Source organism: Pavona decussata, unplaced genomic scaffold (genome assembly GCF_977016875.1).
Source record: "Pavona decussata unplaced genomic scaffold, jaPavDecu1.1 SCAFFOLD_16, whole genome shotgun sequence".
NCBI lineage: Eukaryota > Metazoa > Cnidaria > Anthozoa > Scleractinia > Agariciidae > Pavona > Pavona decussata.
This window is the reverse complement of record NW_028145439.1, coordinates 3,083,667-3,105,480: the sequence shown is the minus strand read 5'-3', so window position 1 is coordinate 3,105,480 and position 21,814 is coordinate 3,083,667. Positions and strand designations below refer to the sequence as shown.

The following is a 21,814-nucleotide window of genomic DNA, read 5'->3' as shown; positions in this document are numbered from 1 at the left end:
CACATTGTGCGTGAGTCTCACGCCTGCGGAGTTAAGACATTGACCTCACGCATCAAGAACAATACACCGGACGAGTTGTTCTTTAGACATGATTAATAACAAAAATTCAATTAATTTCCAGCAAAAAGGTGCCGTAATTTTGACTTTGTGTCCTAACTGTATCACAACAGCTTTACAACTGTATCGAAAAAGCTTTCACTCATCTACAATCCCTTTGAATCGGAAGTGTTCAAAGGACATCGGAAATCTTTGGGCATTTTCGGTAACATTCGGGAGACTTCAGAAAATCGTCGAAAATGGCTGGGACGTTTTCGAAAATCCCGGTCATGACTAGACGAAAATCTCACACATTTAACTCAGAAAAAGTTGGTAGGTATAAACTTAGGCATCTCCAAGCAGCATCTCCGAGCCTGCGGAACAATTTATTCAACCTATTTTGAATATCAAACAGAACTTGTAGAATCCTACCCTGCGAACAAAGTCTCCTTCGATCTTCCTAGATAAGTCGGAAAGAGTTATCTAGGAAGATCGAAGGAGACTCTGCTCGCAGGGTAGTAGAATCCCTATAAAGTAGAAAAGTCTGACATATGCTGATAGAGGTAAGTTGACTAGTATTTTATATTTGATGACCGTACGGCCAGGAAAAAAGTGTGTCCGTTGTATAATCCGCTGCTCTCGACGACAGAATTACCATTTAGTTCGAAGTCTGAACTAATCAGGGCCCACTGCAGTTGTTCGGACTTTTTTAAAAGCTAATCCCGGCCTGGCCCGGTTAACGTGAGCCTTGCTTTAAGTTTAATGACTAATCAATAAATATTCTACCAAAAGATTTTTATCCCTTAGTTTTGGCTTAGACTTTTCTTTACCACTAGATTAAAATAAGCTCTTGAAAACATATAAAATGAGCGAGATGAAAACGTCGGTTAATTTTTAATCGGGGATTAGCGCTAATCGGCTTTCGAACAACCAGTCACTCATAGTGAGCAGAAATTACCTAAAAGTAACTTCAGTAAGAATTTTATCTAGATCTCAAAGGCCTTGTATATACCTTAGTACTTCACTCAATATTATAAGTCAGCAAACCAGGTCCCGTCATGGATGACCCAGAAAAAATTCAATTACTCATCTATTTATATTCGGGAATGACTAAAGCGGAAGTTTGCATTTTGGGGTCAGTTTATATTATCCCAGGATACCCAAAATTCTTTTCAGAATTTTAGGGCAAAGTAGACATCCTGTCCAAATGAAATGGGCAAAAAGGTACCTTGAGGCACCGTCCGGCTAAAGCCCACGGTCCTTTAGGTCAGCAGCCACAGATAAAAATGTTTTCCAGTCTCTCTCTCTCTCTCTCTCTCTCTCTCTCTCTCTCTCTCTCTCTCTCTCTCTCTCTCTCTCTCTCTCTCGACAAGGAAAACACGGAAGTAAGCCGACTCGATAACCGTTATTTCTTTAGTATTTTGCGAATCCCCAGATTCAAGAAGATACAGTTGAGTTCTTGTACCGAAAGTGGAGACGCCTACGCTCGCTAATACAATCGAGTAATTTGCATGGAGCATATTATCGCAGGCGATGTCTTGCTGACTTAATTCTGCCACACTGCGAACTACATCGGATGTGGAGCATGGAAATAATTTTATATCTAACATCAATGTTTTCAAAAATGAGCCTTAAGTGCGCCGCACAATAATTCATCGCACAATTTCGCTCATTCTTTTCAGATGGCGTCTCCGGTATGGTTGTTTATTCTGTTTGGCCTACTTAGTAGTTATAGCTGTAGCTCTGAAAACCGTTCTTCCGTCCAGAGTTGCTCGGCTGCCGAACGTGGTTTGCACTACTTTTCACATCAGCTGGGCGAATTTCACGATCAGTGCCAATTCATTTGGACCAACAGAGCCGAGATGATAGACAATCTTCGCGACCGATTAAAGTACCGCGGACATAAGGAATTTCTCCGTTTTAAAGTTCCTGTTTATTATCTTGATGAAGCATTGACATGGAAACAGGCAAGCGACGAGTTTGATACCTGGGTTTCGGTGGCTGATACTCACGAATACATGCTTCATTTCCCGCATAACTTCAACGTGTTATCACTAGGAACTATGGGAATCATCACGAACGATTTCTGGGGACCAAATAGGGAGGGGAAGATTTTAGGGTACTGCGAGAGGACTTGCGCACGGCACAAATTGATGAAGCCTCGGTGCACTTTATCTTGGAAAGACATCCAAGAGTTTATGTCTAATGTTACAATGGAGACAAAGCAAGAATGGAAGTACGTCTGCTTACAGCTCGACTATAATGTTACAGATGTGATACGCAATCCTAATTCGGCGATTCCAGACCTCTTCTACTACTGGCGATTTCTGCGGCAACTGTTTTCGAAAAGACCCTATCTTGGAATAGGGATTTCCAAAGACGACTTTGTTCATTACAACTGCTTCGACAGTAAGGGCCAATTGGAAAAGAAAGAGATTCTTATGAAATATTTTGTGATTTTAATCATTGCAATAATTCTCTGGCTATATTCGCCTCTTCTTGTTTGCTACTTTCCGAGTTCGAAACCAACCACTTTTAACTACCCTCGGGGGCTAAGCCACAAGAACTTTTGCCCCACCTATAGAAGCCCAGTTTACTTCGGAAATCTTGTACGATGCATATTGTGTTTCTACATGGAGGAAAGAAAAGGCATTAAGTCACGAATTCGACGATCTGTTTTCGTCTCCTGTTCTTTCGTAATATCAATCCGGCTGCTATTTACCCCTTATCAGAATTATTTCGTTGTTTTTTGTCTGACGTCTCTCGCTGCAGCAATAGTTCCAGAGTTTCTTAGTGTTTACCTTAGGGATAAACTCCCCACACACTTCCTAGGACCGTGGAAATATCCAGAAGGAGTTTTCCGAGAGAATACAAGAAAAAAAGAATACCAATTCCTGGCCCATTGTATGCAAGAGCGCATTTACCTCGTAACAGACCAGCGATTTTGGGAAATGCTGGTTAAAGAAAGTTTCAAAGCGCCTTTCTTTTCAAATACATGGACAGAGCTTTACAAGTTTTATCCGTTAAGTATACTTGTTTTATATGTGCTTTATTGTGTAATCACCTTCGCATTGGCTATTTTAGCCACCATTCTTTTATACCTTGCGCCAGCTTTTTACTTTTACTGGGAATTATTCCTGGCAATATACACAGGAACGAAAGACAACGTTCATAGGGCTTGGCACGGAAATTCAAAGTGGCGCGTATACAAGTTCTTTATGAGCATCATCTGTTTTGTCCACGGCGTTATTCTAACTGGACTTCTCATCTACTTTGCATGTGCTACAATGTTCTGTTGTTATTTATTGGCCGAAGTTTCAATGTTCACTTACATTGGAGCAGTGCTAGTCCCATCGATGGCTTTCAGGTACATTGCCCTCGTCGGTTCTGTTTCACTTGTTCTGTACAAAATTGCCAAAGACTTACGGGAAAATTACGACAAACTCCGAGATCAAATCGTTAAAATGCTTGAAAATTCGGACGATCTGGTCAAATTGAATAACATTTGCGCTACAAAATCTCCGTGGAAGTTTGAAAGAAAGGTTGATCTTGATGGTACAGTAAGAGTAGTTTTGAAAAATGATCCACAACGTTCAAAAGTTATGCTTTACCGTGATCATTTCTCAACTTACTTGTCAAGGAGGCTCCTCGATTTTTGTATCGAGGCATGCGACCCACTGAGAAGGCAAATAATTTTCATCATAGTTGAAGTGTTTGTGATGACATTCTACGTTTTGGTCGCCATGTGGATCAAAAATGTTTTCCACAAAGAGAAGGAAGTATCGGCCATTTTTGGCATCGCGCAAACCATTGGCGTGTCTTTCGTTCCCAATCTCCTTCAGTTGCTCGCTCACAGGAGTCACTTTGGAAAAAAAGACGACGTGGTTTTCAATTTGCGCGTCCACGAAGCAATTGTTGGCTACGTGGCAAAGCAGTGAGGCCGCAGTCAGTCTACAGATTTTAATCATTTACGGTATGCTCTCATCGGGCTGCTGGTTCACACGAAGGTGGGGAGTTCATCGCGCCTGACAAGCATCCGGGGAAATGTGGGTTTGATTCCTGCGTCGGGACAACATGTTTTTATACATGTGTGACCGTGTCACATAAAGTCTATTTTAGTTTCAAGTCCAAATTATTTTTGCATTGTTTAATTATTTTGAATTAATCATTACTTAGTGATTTTCCTGAATTTTCTGGTTTCATCACACACCTTAGTTTGTTATGTAATAGTTACTCCCACGTATCCTGTTTTAGTAGGTTATGGTTTAGATTTTGTTCTTTAGACTACTAGACTATAAGTTAGCCTCCTTTTGGCTCAGTTTGTTTAGTTCATTAGTCGGTTTCACAAGAGCAAGTCACCAAGCAGGAATGAGGTCCCCAAGTCGTAATTCAGATGTTTATAATTTATCAATAACCCTTGGTATGTAGCACATTTAGCTTTCTCTTATATTTTCCAGACAGTCTTGGTTCGCTTATTATTTAGTTTGTTCACTTAGTTTTTTTGAGCATTATTCAGTTGTTTTTTACTAGATTTCTGTCCGGATTATTATTTGTTTGACCTTTTAGTATGGTTCTGTTAGTTTATTTCACTGTTTTTTGTCCAGTAATAATGGTATAATTCGCTTACCTTTTATCCTTGTTGTTACTAGTAATTGTTTCCATGACTCCAAATGCATTTTTATCTATTTCAGCCGGTTTTCTTTATAATTCTGTGCATTTACTGTTCCATATTTGTGACTACAGTATTATTGTGTAAACATTGTAGCTCGAGCTTCTTGTTATTGTTAGTTTACTATCTCATGTAACTCTCATTGAATGTTCACAGCTTTTGTAACTCGATTTCCTGTTTGTCAAGTACCTTTTTGTCTGCTATTTTTGCACCAATTTAGCATTGTTGACATTGTTTAAAACCCGTTTTTGATTAGTTCTTTAGTCTTGTTTACTTGTAGTATTATTTTTAGCTTGTACATACCGTGTAGCATGAAAATTTTGCGGGAGTTTTATTTTGCGGATTGCCGATTTTTTGTAGTTTGCGGGAACAAATTTTTGCGGTTCGAGATGACTGAAATTTCTGCTTGGAACTAATTTTTGCGATGCTCTGGTTCAAGCAGCAGAATATTTAAGTGGAAGAAACCTGAATATTTTCAAATTTTTATTGTACACAGTCAATTGAGTCACAGTTCACTCTAGTTACATATTTAATAAAGGCACATCACTGTAATACCTTACTGCCCAAAGGGACTGAACAACAACAAAACAAAAATCCCACCCCTACCATGCACAGCCAAACACTGTTTCGTTAATATGGTTTGTCACGACGGTATTACCGTATATTATTTTATAAGAAAGCAGTATGAATGTTTGAATTACCGTAGCTGAAACCTTTCTATGCATACAGAGGGGCTTTCGAGTGAAAGATGTACTTTGAGACCTAACTGAGAGCGGCCTGCTAAAATGCAAAACTATGCCCCATTGTAACGCAATGAGAAAAACTCGGTCGATAATAATAGCACTCTTGTTCAGTTGAACTTCTGAACTTCTGTGCAGGCCACCGCAAAAGCGCCACCAGAACATGGTTGGTCTGCTGCACGATTCAAGTCTGTACTTTCCTTCAGATGACCCATTCGTGCCAATCTAATGTACTGAATTGCTTTACTCTTGACAGCTCTAGTTGCTTTATTCAATGGAAAATCATGTTAATGTTCTTGTTTAAGTCCAATGTATATTGCTCCAGTGGCATAAGTCTACTAAAGCGGAGTTTTAAAATTTGACTGAAGGGAGTTAATTTTTGCGGCATTTTATTTTGCGGGTGTTTTTTTCTGCGGGAACTAATTTTTGCGGATCGAGGTCAATCCGCAAAATCCGCAAAAATTGGAACCCGCAAAATTTTCATGCTACACGGTATTATTTGTAGCTTATTGTAGCTTTTCCTACTTTTGTATTCAGTGTTACTCGTTCTCGTTTTCATTCGTTTCTACCGCGTGATTAATAAACTCGTGAATCTTTTACTCAAATCTATTGTTCCTTGCGTCGACCGTTCTCCCGTCTTACACATACATACATACATACATACATACATACATACATACATACATACATACATACATACATACATACATACATACATACATACATACATACATACATACATACATACATACATACACTTTATTTAGGCACGGTAAGAACATCAGTCACAAGATAAAAATTTAAAAATAAAACTGATTTACATGTTTGCCGTGTGGGAGTACGAGGAGGACAATTGGCGGTCTATCTCATTTCTAAAATTAGTAAAAGCCGAGATCTAAAGCCCTTGTCAAACGGTGATGATTGTTGATGATTGTTGGAACGCGCGCTCTCGTTTGACCACCAACCATCACGCGCAATCATCGACAATCACGCAGTTTATGCGTGTTCAAATTCTTCATTATCATCAACAATCATGAAGAATTTGAACACGCTCAAACCGCGTGATTGTCGATGATTGCGCGTGATAGTTGGTGGTCAAACGAGAGCGCGCGTTCCAACAATCATCACCGTTTGATCAGGGCTTAATGGCTCTGACGATAGATGGAAGGCTGTTCCTCCAATTTTCATGTGAGATGTGCGTCGAAAATCATGTTACGCAGTGTTAGACTATAAAATGTTCAATGATTTTTGTACTAGGTCTATTCTGGTTTCGAAATGCTTTGTCAGCGATGTTAATATGATACTTTGAAACCGATCCATTAGGGCGCGCCACGGACATGAATGCTGTGCTATGATGACGCTGCATATGCAGACAGTCGAGAAAAACTTACAGAAGCTAAGACTAAACCAGGAAGGAAACGAATCGAACAAAGAGATGAAGAAAAACAATTTACTGATAAAAGACATATCATTGTAGCAGCAATAGATCTGATTGTAGCCGCACTAGATGCAGAGGTGAAGGGAACGAGTTATATATCGGTTGTTTTATTGCAACTTCTATAATTAAGTAACATTATTTGCATGTATGTATCAGCTACAAATCTATTTATATGTAAGTGATGGACTAAACTGGCACTGAAAAAAACAAAAGGAAAAAGATATTGCAATGTTTGTCAGAAAGATATTTACGTACACTTTTAAGATTTAAAAGTCTTGAAAGAGCGTATCTTCATACACATGATGAGAGAGGGGTCCAATTCAAGCGCGAAAAATTCAGCATTAGTTTCCTTGAGGATAGTCAAACGACCGCAGAAGTGTGTGATTACTACCAACCTGAGTATCAGGCCTTGCTAAGGCTTGATTACTGATTGCCTCAATGCTTGGCCGGTAGTCAGTGGTCTGAGCCGTTTCCGTGCGCATGCGCAGGCGCCTTTCAATCAGAATAGGGACCTTCAGATCAGAGAAGGAGAACGAGATGGAGTACGAGTACGACTTTTAAATTTCAAATCAGTCGCGTCCCCAAAACTCTGGCTCCTTCCTGTTGTTTACCAACAATCTAGAAGCAAGATTGCTTCTACACAGGCAAGTGATTATCTAAACCACGCAAACTAGATTTGAAAAATCGTACTCGTACTCAATCTCGTACTCGCAGTCAAATCTGAAGGTTGCTAACAATATCCCTCGAGCGGAAGCGACATTGTGCTAACTGCATGCCCATTTCTGTTCCTTACTCTCCATTCAATTTCAGTTGTAGGTAGAGCACTGGTAACGTTAACCCGCAACTAGCATTCTTAATCTTTTGGTATCACTGCACTAGCTACCGTAGCTGTAGCCTTAAAGGCCGAGTTTCACGGTCAAGCGCATGCGCGAGCAGACGGGCTCAAAAATAAATTGTACGGGTCGACACTAAATTCGATGCGAACTTGTGGTGGAACAACCTGGTGAAATCGCGCCCGAATTTGGATCATCCGCTCTTCGTTCTTCACTTTTTATAATCTTTGTTTCCTGTTGTAAATATAAGTTCCATTTTTGTAAGGTTAAAAGTGTTTTAGCATCCGAAAACGACATTTTTGTCGATGGATCGGCAAGGAGACGTCGCGGCCGACCGGCGACGGGACGTTCTGTGGACTCTCTGGAAGCACAGAGCGGACAGAGTGGAGTGGATGTAGAAATCCTGTGTGGTTTAGATACGTCCACCAAACGTGGAAAATTGGTAAAGAGATAAGTCTGTTTAAAATAGGCAACGATTTCGCGGCACATCTGCTTTCGCTGGAAATGGCAAAGGTCACCAACTGGCTTTGGATGAACTCGCGAGAATTTTCTAGATTTCAATCGTATTGTTTGTTCATAGGGAAGTCAACTGTCAAAAACGGAGAATTTGACGGACAAACAGCATCAAAGATCAGTGTTTTGCTTTGGATGGAAAAAAAATTGTACAACACTGAGACGCGAAGCGAATAAATATGAGATCAAATGTGCGAGTTAGTTGTAGTCGTCTATTAGCGGGCTCGAATAGCGCGCAGTAGAAAAAAAAAATCCAAAAGATTTGCGGCAAACTACAAAATCTATTGTAAGGTATTCATTTATCTATAAAATTATGGTCATTGCGAATGGCAAACGCAGTTTTGATTTGCCACCATGGCAGAGTTTTCTCAAATGCATTCCAGCATCTCCGAAGGACGCTCAGTACTAGTGTTGTTGTTACTAAACGGTCGCATCGCTTCTCGAAGCTTGCGGATTTCTCGTTCTTCGCCTTCCCGCTGGTCTGATAAAATCAGGCTATCGAGCGTACACACTATAGTAAGTTTATCACTGAATGCTGATGAAATACTGGATTTAAGTACGTAAGTTTGAGGGAGCTTCTCGGCTTTTCGAACCGCGCGTAATAAAAAAAGGTCGATGCCGCGAGATATCGACATTGTACTAAAATAAAACCGTATGCGTTCGCAAAAGGTCTGGCATTTCTTGAAAGTCATGGGACATTCACAAAGCGGCCCTGCAAAAATCCCCATGTGTTTTACATGGACAGCCTTTTTGTTTCTTTCTGAAACGTAACCAAAACACTGGCCGGTCAGTTTTATTTTTATACCAGCAATTTATTAGACTTGCCCGCCGTATCCCGTCGGTGTTGTGTACTCGCTTCTAATTGGTCCAAAAACAATTGGCTTGACAGCGCTAACGTTATCGCTCGCACATGCGCCGAACCGTGAAACTCTCCCTTTAACCTAGACTGCAAGTAGTCCCTCTCTGGTTAGTCGAGAGGGTGCGCTCACAGCGCAGCGAGACTGGAGCGAGGAGAAATAAACGGTTCAGAGACTTTTCCCGCCTGGCCTCCCTCCGCTCGTTCGCTCCAGTTTTTTCGCGCTCGGCTATTTCGCGCGACCTCTCGACTATCCAGAAAGGGACTGCTTGGAGTCTAGCCTTAACGCAGAAGTTCTTTCGCGCGTCACGTCCCGTGGGGAGGAATGCGTGACGTGACGAGCCAAATGCAAAAAACCTCTGTCCTGCGTAGGAGGCTAAGTTAGCCCGCGAGAGCAGACGCCTTTTCCGGATTTTTTTTCACACGCAGCGGGTGAAAAAAATCCGGAAAGGCGTCTGTTAGCGCAGGCTACTAGCTAACAGTTTTTTCTAGACCCCAAAGGTAAAGTATTTTCTTATAAAACTGGAAGATCATCTCCCATCCGCTAAAAGGAAAACAACACGAAACAGGTCACTCGGTCACAGAGAAACGGGATAGGGAGCTACTACGCCCAGGAACGTAAATCTCACTTCACCTAAAATGACCCATGGTTTGTTTTCGTGACAAAAACTGCGTTCCGACTTCTTTGGAAAAGGTCACTGGTACGAGGACTGGACTGTGGACTAGGTAAAGGATTGGACTATGAACAGGTACTTTGAACTTTGTTCATGAACTCTGTTTAGCCATTGATTGTGAACTTTGTTTTGCTACTTTGTTTCCCCGTCGAAGGTTTTGACTGAAAGACTTCTTGCACTGTTTATTCTGAATATAATTTTTGCTTTTTTCAGAAGATCCGCGTGAGAAAGACGCGGCAAGTAAAGCTGACTTCAGCTAACTTATTATCTGGAGTTCTTGAGGACAGCCTGTCGCGTGCGGACAGAACAGCTTGCCTAGAGGGCTTTAATTAAAGGATCGAACGCTCGTCTTTGGTCTGTAGAGTATTGCAATCAAGGCACTTACAGACATAGTATCTCACTTAAAACGACATTATTCCGTTTCTACACGATAAAGTGCAAAAGCTCGGTATCTTTAAAGGGTGCTGGCCTCCTCATTTTCACCCGCGCTGATCAATTTTGTTATTTGAATTAAAAACCTTGTAAATATAATTCTGTCAGCTCGATAACTGAATGCGGGAAGTTTGCCAAGAGTATATTAGGTAAGACTGAACACAGCAAAACGATTAATTGATCTTGACTGAATGTAAACAAATCCCTCCCTATCTATCGGGAGGGCGGCTGGTTCAGGAGCCGTGCCCGTCAGTCTCTTTCTAGCGCCAGCGTGTGCTTCCAAATCTAGAATCGGTATCTTACATATCTAAGGGAACTGGTCGTAACAAGTTTGTTCGAAGAGGACCCATCGGAACCTTGTCTGTGGTAGGGGGGTTATCGAAGACACCACTTGTCTCATGAACACTCACGAGAAAAAATTAATATATTGGCTTTAAAATTTGAGTTGACACAAAAATATTCAGCTAGCAAGAGTCAATATGGCTAGATAAACAAGAAAAGTGAGGTTTGAATCTCACTGTCATTTTTTTACTGCTGGATAGAGGGGCGGGCTATACATTAAAAACACCATCTTTTGAGGCTGAGGAAGGGGGGTGCCGGCAGGGGCAACCATCTATTTCAGTTGTGGTTTCGTGGGTCCTGTTCGAGTATAGTAGTTTTGACCACTTCCACAGGGCATATATGGTACACAGGTGGCATGTATGACGAGATTTATATTTGACCAATTGTAAGCTAAACCACAGTTGTCGTGGCAAAGGAGATGGTGTTTGAGTGCATGAATGCGTTTAACTCATGGGAGTGGGGAAGGGGCACTTCTCTTAGGTGGGCTATACGGAGGGCAGGCTCCGCCCGCGATAGGGGTTCCTTTTTCATCCCCATAATTAATGCTTAGTAAGCGAAAAGATGTTGGAATTTGCACTTTCAGTAGTTTAACGAGTCCCAAAACCTGAGACTGTGAAACCGAAACTGCTCACTTAACAAATCCAAGTATTTTAAACTATTTTTAGGTTTTTAGGCACAGCTGATGAGAGTTGTCCGTTCTCGTTCCTAGATTATCATGACTTCGCAGTTCTTGGGGTTGCCTTAATTACCGTTCGCCTTTGACCTAAATGTGCACCAATCAAAATAAACCTTTTTGTATCGCCATGTTAACGAGAGTTTGGCGTAAAGAGGGCAAACATTTCAGACCACAGATTGTAGATAACTGGCATAAACTAGAAAATTGTAGGGACCAGGGTTGATGCAAATATCTTGGCTGATTTATTGGATGACCTTGAGTGTTTGCGCCAGAAAATATTCCGCCGACAAAGTGTAAAGTACCAAAGTGCAGTCCAAGGTTTTGTTTTTACACATGACCGTCCTGTTCGATCATGTTTCAGGATATTTCGTCACTTCCTTTTTTGTTTGACCTAAATTTGTCCGAAAATGTGTGACAGTCAGTTGATGTGTGATGTGTTCCTCTCGGTTTCGTTGAACAAAGTTCAGGCAAGTTAATTTCAAGACATACCTAATTTTCATGACAATTGTCTAATTTATCTTATCCAGAAAGGATTACTTCGTGTGAACTATACCGATCATGGCTAGCGGGAATTCTCGCTCAGGACTGTTAACTAAAAGAGGGCAGTATTCTCCGACAGGAACGGATGAAAACATCACGAATGGCGACATTGAACTTCAAGAGCGAGTGCCTCAAAAACAGAAACCAACTCGCCAACAATCTTACGAAAACATGGATGAGCGAGATTTTAGCGAAGACGTCTGCCACCAATACGAAGAACCCGTTGATATTCGCAGCCGAAATCGAGAAACCGGTTCCTCTCGTCAAGATCCAAACAACGCAGCCGAGAACACGCAGAACAAGAGAGGGAAAAAAGCCGGTGAAACCGCCGACTGTACCGATGGAAATCGTCATCGGGCGCTTCCAGGAGGCTTCAAGATTTTGGCTTTCGCTGGGTTTTTACTAACCATCGTTGCGATAATCTTGGTTGTTTTGCTTATGGCTGGAGCAGTTCCCAGTGGAAAATGTAACGAGTGTAAGAAGGATCTCGTGCTTGGACACGACGCTTCGAAATCCTCTGAAACTTCCCAAAGACGGTTGTGGAAGGTGATCAAAGAACTGAAGACTAGCATGGGCCGTTTGAACTCGGCGTTGAAAAAGAGAGACGAAACAATCTTGGATCTACAAATGCAAGACTTAGAGCTCGATGGCAAGATCGCAGAGTTACAGAGAAAGGCAAGCTATCGCGTGTTCGTCTTCAATGGTACAACGTTTAACATTAGCAACTACCAAGGACCACAAACTGGCGTTAAAGGTGACACTGGTTTGGACGGACGAACGGGAAAGATAGGCTCCGGGAATATGACATTGTGTCGCTACATGAGCGAAGAGAGTGTCCCGTTTACTGTGGACGAGTCATCGGTCGGAAACGTGATTGTAACTGAGCAAGAAGGATACAGAATTATTGGCGCTACTTGCTCAACAGTAGGAGCCTCCGAATATAACTTAAAAAGCCAGATTAACTCTAACAATTTCAGACAGTACGAGTGTGAATGCCGGGGAAAGTCGACTTTGTTTGCTGCTAAAGGTGGAGGCGCAAAATGTATTTTACATTACTGGCAGTGCGAACCATATTATTAGGACAAACGCCTTTCATTCCCAAAAGCGCACTCACTTGAGGGGTGACATTTTATGATTTCTTGTCCAGACTCCAAAGCTAGAACCGACCTGCTCAGTGTTATAAATAGCATCACAGGAAATCATTACCTTTACTCAGTTTAATTTAAGAATCAAAAGTTAGAACCACATTGTACAGCATTGATTTAAACAAGATGCCTGCTTTACTGGCATTACGCGTGATGCTGGGGCTGATTCATTTTTTCCAACTGTATGCTTCGCCGATTGATAAAACTATCCTTGCTAATGGAATAGTTTGAGTCACGACGATCGCGTTACGTTGTTTTCCTTGTGTTACGCGACTCAGACTTTCACCGGAAATGTGTGGAATTCCATTACGATCACGTAAGCTTCTCAATGACCTCTTTTTAGTCTCGCGTCGTGGTCAAGGACTGTCAAACAAAGCACGATTCCTTCGCCATGAACTCACCAATTTCTACCGTTTTAAATTTCGAGTGCTTCTTAGAAGTTATTCTTTCGATTTGCCGCTTCAAAATGGTGAAATTTCCGTTTGAAAACGGCACACTTGAGTCCAGAACATGTTATAAACAATATGGCCCCAAATTTAATCCGTTTTTAATAAATAGATCAAATGATGCGTTGACGTCACACAGGTAGGGGTGAGTGGGTCCCCTCCCTCGCGATGTAAGCGACAAGAATGGATTTTGATTGGCCTGCTTCTGTTGAAGACAATCAGAACAATACACCCCGAGTAGGAGAGGGGTGAGTTTAATGAATAAATTAATGTACCGATTTGAAGCTACGACGAAGAAAAAGAAATCGTCCCGTTTTTAGACACGGTATGCCCCCTCAGGGCATCCCGCGTAAAAATGTTATTGAACGGCAACCCCGTCAAAAATACTGCTTTACAGCTTTAATTTCAAAGTTTAAAATCACGCACTCCACTACATTATTAAAAGGTCAGGAGAAACCCTTGTTTGTAAATATACGACCCGAGATTTGATATGGAGAACCCTCGCTACATGCCAAGGCTGACGACTGACAAGATTTTTTGTTTAGCGATGTCTAAAACGCGTGATAAGCAGACGTAGTGGATTTAGTCCGCAATGTTTATTATTTATTGCTTTAATTGTCGCAAGTGAAGCCATGTACACTTTTGTGCTATATGCTGTGATATTCGCACAGTTGAAACTCTGCCAGCAAAATATTTACAAGGGTAATAATGAAAAACTCGTACAACCCAGTTAAACCAGTTGACAGCCGCTTAGAAAAGGCATTCAGACACTATGCGCGACGCGCATGAACAAAGTGATTTTGGATCTAGTAAATAAAATAGTGGAACTGGTTTGCTAGTGATTTAGATCCGTATTTTATCGAAAACTGGGGCTTAAGGTTCTTAGTTATTTTATTTTTAAGATAAAAAAGATATATAAACAATTTTGCATTGTCTCTTATACAGGCAAATTTATGCTACGTAAGCAAAAATTGGGCACAGACCCGTAAAAAAGTGGCGCGTATCAAAGTATTCTTGTTGTACATGCGAGCGTGCATGCATTTTGTGAAACAGGTAGAGACTGGAGAAGGTTCATACACTGCTCTTAAACCATAGATAGTAGTTGGCTGGAATTCGTGTTTTGTTGCTAGTTGGGGACCGTGGGCATATAGACTGCGTAAGAATAATAAACGCGGTCTGGACCCATGGAACAAAGGGATCATCGTTTATTCGGGCAAAAACTATGGAATGCACAATGTTCCTAGGTAAGGATTCATTCTTTATTTGATTTTGAAAGCTAATAACATATTGGTAAGTTTGTGCTAAAATTGTCACCAATCGACAAAAAATGAATTTGACTAAAATACCTATCGGGCCCTTGACCCAATTTTGATATACATGTTGTAAACTGCGTCCTTATCAGTGCACTGTAAATATTATTAGTATTGTAACAAATTGCAAGTATATTGTATTGTGAAATTGTAAATACAGCTTCCAAAACTAAAATTGTGCAAAACAGTTTTACATGTCTTAGAAATAATACACGTAAACTTAAGTAAAATGCCAGGGAAGTAGGAAGTGGAGGGGGGAGAAGTTAGGGAAAATTAATAGTAATTAGATGTTCTCACACTGATTTAAAATCTCCAAGAGGTTCCCATTTTCTGCTGTCCCCACTGTTTGATTCTAGCTCATACCTTGATTTCAGTAGATGCAGATATTGCAAAAGGCCGTGAAGTTTTGCTTTTGTTTTAGCTAACGGCATATATGATATCGGGCTAACAGGAGACAGTAATTTATTTGGAGTGCAAATTTTGAAGTGTCCGACCTCAGCCCCAAGGCGATAGTGTTTTCCATTGTAAAGTCTTCGGATATCAAATGAGCTTTCCTCAACTACTCGGTTACATCATTCCAAAAAGATGATGTTATTTCACATGACAGGGAAGTAGGAAGTGGAGGGGGGGAGAAGTTAGGGAAAATTAATAGTAATTAGATGTTCTCACACATACAAAATCTCCAAGAGCTTCCCATTTTCTACTGCCCCCACTGTTTGATTCTAGCTCATACTTTGATTTCAGTAGATGAAGGTATTGCAAAAGTTTGTGAAGGTTTGCTTTTGTTTTAGCTAACCATATATGATATCAGAGCTAACAGGAGACAGTAATTTATTTGGAGTGCAAATTTTGAAGTGCCGGCCTCAGCCCCAAGGCGATAGTGTTTTCCATTGTAAAGTCTTCGGATATCAAATGAGCTTTCCTCAACTATTCGGTTACATGATTCCAAAAAGATGATGTTATTTCACATGACAGGGAAGTAGGAAGTGGAGGGGGGAGAAGTTAGGGGAAATTAACAGTAATTATATGTTCTCACACATACAAAATCTCCAAGAGGTTCTCATTTTCTGCTGTCCCCACTGTTTGATTCTAGCTCATACTTTGATTTCAGTAGATGAAGGTATTGCAAAAGGCTGCCGGGAAGTTTTGCTTTTGTTTTAGCAAACCATATATGATATCAGGACTAACAGGAGACAGTAATTTATTTTGTTTTCCATTGTTAAGTCTTCGGACATCAAATGAGCTTTCCTCAACTATTCGGTTACATCATTCCAAAAAGATGATGTTTTTTCACATGACCAGAAAAGATGAATTAATGTTTCCGTTGTGTCTTTGCAAAACCTACAGTTAGTGTTTTCCTGCAACCCGATTTTACTCCATAGAAAATGATTAGTTGGCATTTGTCTGTGCAGGAATTTGAAATGGAATTCGATAAGTTTAGTGTTTTTGGTACAACGTCTAGCCAAACAGTAAGCAGACGTCCAGTTTATGTTTTTCTTCTTTGCGAGTTCACAGTCCGATGAGCCATTTCTTTTGACTGATGTCCGTGGTTTTGCTTTTAGTATTTAATTTACTAGTTTCTTGTAAACGAGAGCACTTGCTCTTTGGGTGTTTACTATGCTAGCGCGAAAACTACCTTGCAGTCTTGTATAATGTCCTTTGAAATTTGCCAAGTGGAGTTCTGTAAGGATTTAACGGCTGCTACAATCCCATAAAAACGGAGAGGGCGAACGTTCAGGTTGTACTTTAGACAAAAATCGTTCAGGGGAAGAAAAGTGTTATTATCGTTTCCTAGTAAATGTCTCACCTTAGTAACACCCTTTCCCAACCAATCTTTGAAGAAAACGGGTTTATTACCAATCCTTATGAGAGAATTATACCATAATGGTTGATCTAAAAAGTGTTCCTCGGACATGATTTGTTTTTCAAAATTAATTCCTCCCCAGATTTGTGGTATTTCTCCAAAAAAAGCATTCGAAACTTTTGCTATATCCAAGGTGTCTCTAGTATCTCTAGAGCTTGTTGCACTTAGTATGTAGGATATTCTTAAATCCGCATCATGTTCAAAGTCCATGTATTTTCATCGCTAGATTAGATGTACTTCCCTGTCACTCAAATGTTTACCATATCTGGGACATGTCTCAGTGCTTCTTGTGTTATTTTATATTAATAGGTTTTAACTTCAGACAAAATCAATTCTCGAAAGAGTCAGTCATTGACTTATTTTCCAAAAAAATATTGTCAATAAAAATTGAGGAACATTGCACACTGTTAAAATTTAGTTTTCGTGTCCAAAACAGGCCCATATCGGAAGATGGTATCGTTCATGGGTGTAAATATTTCGTCCCTTTTCAGTGTGGTCATAGAATTTGCCATTTTATTTCATTTTCTTTGCAAAGTTATCAGTGTGATGTGTGTATCAGCATGTGAATCGTTCTCTCATACTCCAGTTTCCCTCATTTGCACGACCACATAACACGACCGCAACAGCTTTGCTGTAATTTTTATCGTCTATAAATAAATCCTACCACTACTACTACTACTACTACTACTACTACTACTACTACTACTACTACTACTACTACTACTACTACTACTACTACTACTACTACTACTACTACTACTACTGCTGCTGCTGCTGCTGCTGCTGCTGCTACTACTACTACTACTGCTGCTGCTGTCGCTGCTGCTGCTGCTGCTGCTGCTACTGCTGCTGCTGCTGCTGCTGCTGCTACTACTACTACTACTACTACTACTACTACTACTACTACTACTGCTACTGCTGCTGCTACTGCTGCTGCTGCTACTACTACTAGATGCATTTGTGTTTCCAGCATTTGCCAGTGGAAAGGATTCCCGAGTCTCGCCCATTGCTTTTGTTTTTCATTTCAGCTTACACGGAATGTTTTCTTTGATTAGTAGAAACCAGTCATAATTTGATTCAATATGATTAATTTCTTGTGGCTATTCAAGGATTAGAAATGAAACTAGTTCTTTGATTTCCGTTCTCACATTTTGGAGACTCATGAAACTGTATTTCTTCTTTGTGGACAATTACCCAGAGTGAATTTTGTTGCAAGCTAGTTGGAATCAACATTTGAAACACTCTAGTTCATTGACAGTGGTTTTTTTTACCGGTTGCAAGCTTTCATTTCTTTATTATTTTAACAATTAAATTCTTTAACTTGACCTCTCAGGTGGAAGTGAAAAGTTAATAACACCTTCCCCTCTGACCGCCAAATGACTCAGTGTTCAAGTCAACAGATGAGATCATGGGCTATAGGAACAATGCAGTTCGACTAAATTTCTCTTTTTATCTCAAGTAAAGTCACATTACACTCACAGTGAAGTAGTGTTGTGTCTTTCACCGTTCTTATTCCAGTATTTCGTAAACAAAGCTTAGAAAACAATTTTTTCACGAAGAAGTCTTACACGCGAGCATTTCCAGAATGTCTTGACCAACCAATACAATACAATACTTTATTTCACATTTCCTTAAAACATGATATTAATATTATATATGTATATTTAGTTAATTTAAAGTTTTATAGGTGTTAATAAGACTAACTAAACATAAAAATATCTAAGGTGGAAACGCCTAGTGCCTATAAGTAAACCATATAGTTTATGGTCTTTATGCTGGCATGAAGACTTTCGTGAAAGAACTGTTTACGAAATGTAGGGTTAGAAACTACGACAAAACACACACTGCTTCATTTAGTCGAACTGCATTTTTCCTTTTGCCCATGTTTAAATAAATACTCGGTTTGGGCAGAACTCCAGGAAAATCCTTTGCATGTGCTCCTTTCATGTATGTCATAACATCAATAAACCAGCTTCTGTCTTGTCAGTCACAACGAGACATTTTGAAAGTTTCATTCAGTCAGTTTTGTTTTTTAATATTTACTGTGATAATGAAAGACCTAAGGATAAAAATACACATTCCTAGTGTGTAACGTCAAGGTAATTTACATTGGATTCATAACACACTAAGAAAAACCCTGTCAAAGGGTAATTTAATATTAAGAACTGAAAGTCAATAAAATCAACTGCAGTCGCTGGCAGCATTTCAACATTGAAAATCGCAGCATTAATTATGGTTTCGTGCTATATATAACTACATGCAGCTTAAGATGATACAACGGGCAAATAATTATGAAATTTGAGTTCATTGAAATGAGGCGCGACTTATTTGAGGCGCGTACTTCTACCTTATTGAAAATTACAGTAGTTTCTAATATCTATGAAATTAGCGGACACATCCAATAATGAATGATACACGTTGCACGTCCTGGGCCTGCTCCAAACACGAGCGATTGTCCTCGACATTCACACTCGTACTGTCTTACATTCGTTAAGTCGTTCCACTTGCTTTTTAAATTATATTCCGACGTTCCACGTGTTGAGCAAGTGACGCCAACGATTTTGTATCCTTTTGGCTCAACTACGATCACGTTTTGCCCGTTACCCAAAGAGTCCGCCGTAAAAGAGACACCTTCCCTGCTCATGTAGCTGCACAATGACATATTACCCGGTCCTGCCTTCCCTGGCTTTCCATCCAAACCATCCTCACCCTTAGGACCTGTAGGCCCAGGAATACCTGGTTGACCCCGTGCTCCAATGAGTCCACTTGTGTTGATTTGCGAGTTGTTGCCGACGATCACTGGATAGCTCGCTTTTCTCTCCAACTCTGCTTCGGCTCGCTTCTGAAGTTGTGCGATCATCTCGTCCCTCCTCCTCACTGCCAAGCTCAAGTCGGTCACGTTGGCCTTTAGTTCCTCGACGATTTGCCACAATTCTTGTGTCGACCCAGAAGCCTGTGAGGCGGAGTCTGGTACAATCTCTTTCTTGCACTTGTGGCAATCTGGCATTGAGAGTATTCCCAGAACAAGCATTATAATCACTGCTAAAGCGGCCAGACCGAACAAACACCCAGCAAAAGCAAGGATCTTAAACGGAGTGAGGCACCGATCCTTGCAGTCGTCGAACGACACTGATTCGTTCGTAAAAGTCCTTCTTCCATCTTTAGTTTCAACGGATTCGTACACTTCGTTCGCCTTCTCCTTGGGTCTCTTGTTACCAGATTTTCTCGGGTCGGGGAGAGGTCTTCCTTGATTCCGACTATGGAAGACCTCTTCTTTAAACCTGTCCGGGTCCTCGTACCCATCGTTGTTGTCCATGAAAACCGTGCCGTTCATGTTTTTGTAAGAAGAGTGATGTCTTGGGCTCAAAGGCATTTTTCCCTGAAATTCTGGATCATCGTCGTTCATCGTATCGTCACTGCCAGGCGGTGTAAATCCTCTGCTCTAGAACAGTTCCACTCAAGAATTTACACTAGCAATTCTGCAAAGTATTCCTACATTAGGGATGCTTATCAACCACTTTCGAATTTAGAAAAAAATACTAAGACGGTTGACAGAAACTATTTCCTTATTTTTGACATTTGTCAGTGTTTTTAGAAATCAGAAACCAAAAGCCAGAAACCAAAAAAGAAAACAGAAACCAGGGTTCAATTAGAAATCACAAAACAGAAATTCATGCGGGAGTGGGGCAGGGCGTTGATATCGAAGATTGATTGCTTGACTGAGTTCACGTCCGGCACGTATGACGTAATTAAACGGCCAAAAGAATTTCCATCCAGAAGGAGTAGACTAAGAGCACCTATCAAGATAGAGACTAGCTTCGAAGAAGGTCACATTTACCGATCCAATGGTCCAACTATTTCGTTGCACGTAGACGGCTATGACGAGCGTAAACTGTTTATGTTGTATGTCCGTGGTGCCAAGGATGGCTTCAGTCGAAGGATGACCCTTCGACGTCGAAGTGATGACCCCAGACGATTTACATTGTGCTGTTGGACCTTACTGGTGGCTTGCAACAAACTTTTCCTGCGGAAGTCACGAAAAGCTAAAGGAATAGTCTTATAGTTATAAGGTATTTATGCATGTTGACGCCCTTTACCAAACCAGTGTCAAACTGTTGCTCAATGTCGATCAAGTGTCTTATTTCTAATCATTCAGTAAACGTTTACCATTCCTTACGAAAACACTCGTAATTTAACATTTGAAAGCCACCGGTGGTTATCGGTCTTTATTAAATTCTCAGCATCGGATATTGCATTTCTAGCGTTCTGATTGGTTCACTAAATCCCGGTTATCAGCTCATATACCGTAGTTTGACCTTATATGGGAAACGATTGCCCCAGGTGTCGCTAAGTTAAAAACTTTTTTCGGCGGGAAAGCGTAAGTTTCTTCGAAAAAATCCAGGAAAAAAAAAGAAAAGAAAAGAAAAGAAATACCATACAATGACAACAATAAAAGCCACTAAGTTCGGCATGACACTATTTAATGGTGCGTATCTCCGAAGTTTCCTTTAAAATCAGAAAAATTGCACGATTTTACGATTTAGATCACATAACAACAACATCAACAATAACAACTGGTTACCTTGAAAAATTTCAGGATGGCTTGCAAATCCTGGCGGTAAGAGGTTAAAACCGATCGAAAAAAATTCTCAAGAAGAGCTTAATGCCTGCCTTTCTGTTTCTATGCATTTACAAGGACTCCAGTTACAAAAGTTCATCCATGAAATCCGTACGAACGGCGGCCATAATGTTCGTTTCTGTCGCTCTGCACCATGCACTCAGCAAAACATTTGCACAAATGTGCACAGCTCTTACACTTCTCGATAAGCTTGAAGTTTAAAAACTTGCACTGAATGCTTGTCTCAGTGAGGTTGTACCTCGACACTTGGACTCAGCTTGCCCTAAGTGTTTTAAAACGTCTGCGAGGAATTCAGTTCAGCATAAAAAAAAGCCGTCCTTGATCCCTTCCTTCGCTCGGCACCACACAGCAAAACATTTGCTCAAATGTGCACGACTATTACGCTTCTCGATTAGCTGGAACTTCAAAAGCACTTGAATGCTTGTCTCAGAAAGGTTGTTACTCGTACACGTTTCTTGAATTTGAGATGTCCGACTGTGTCCGATCTTCTTCGCTTTGGATTTTTCATTCAACTCCGTTCGCAATGAGCTGCGCGTGTCATGTGATCATTAAGTTTCGCGCGCTTTATTCGGAAGTTGCCTCAACATCTGGTCGTTTTAATTTAAAAGAAATATTTACTTAAAATAAAATTCTTTTACTTCAACATCAATATCCAAACGGG

The 21,814-nt window shown here is 40.6% G+C and overlaps 3 protein-coding genes across 3 annotated transcripts; 2 read left to right on the top strand and 1 right to left on the bottom strand.

Annotated features, from left to right (window-relative positions):
- The first annotated feature begins 1,401 nt into the window (after positions 1-1,401).
- LOC146487361 (uncharacterized) lies at positions 1,402-5,001 on the top strand. Its single transcript, XM_085087336.1, has 2 exons — positions 1,402-1,421; positions 1,719-5,001. The coding sequence occupies exon 2, from the start codon at positions 1,719-1,721 to the stop codon at positions 3,972-3,974; it is 2,256 nt and encodes a 751-aa protein (XP_084943462.1). The 5' UTR covers positions 1,402-1,421; the 3' UTR covers positions 3,975-5,001.
- Positions 5,002-11,618: 6,617 nt separating this feature from the next.
- Positions 11,619-13,022, top strand: LOC146487360 (uncharacterized). The gene has a single exon (XM_085087326.1). The coding sequence runs from the start codon at positions 11,768-11,770 to the stop codon at positions 12,827-12,829; it is 1,062 nt and encodes a 353-aa protein (XP_084943452.1). The 5' UTR covers positions 11,619-11,767; the 3' UTR covers positions 12,830-13,022.
- A 5,492-nt stretch (positions 13,023-18,514) lies between these two features.
- LOC146487359 (uncharacterized) lies at positions 18,515-20,746 on the bottom strand. Its single transcript, XM_085085771.1, has one exon. The coding sequence runs from the start codon at positions 19,918-19,920 to the stop codon at positions 18,892-18,894; it is 1,029 nt and encodes a 342-aa protein (XP_084941897.1). The 5' UTR covers positions 19,921-20,746; the 3' UTR covers positions 18,515-18,891.
- Between the last annotated feature and the right edge of the window lie 1,068 nt (positions 20,747-21,814).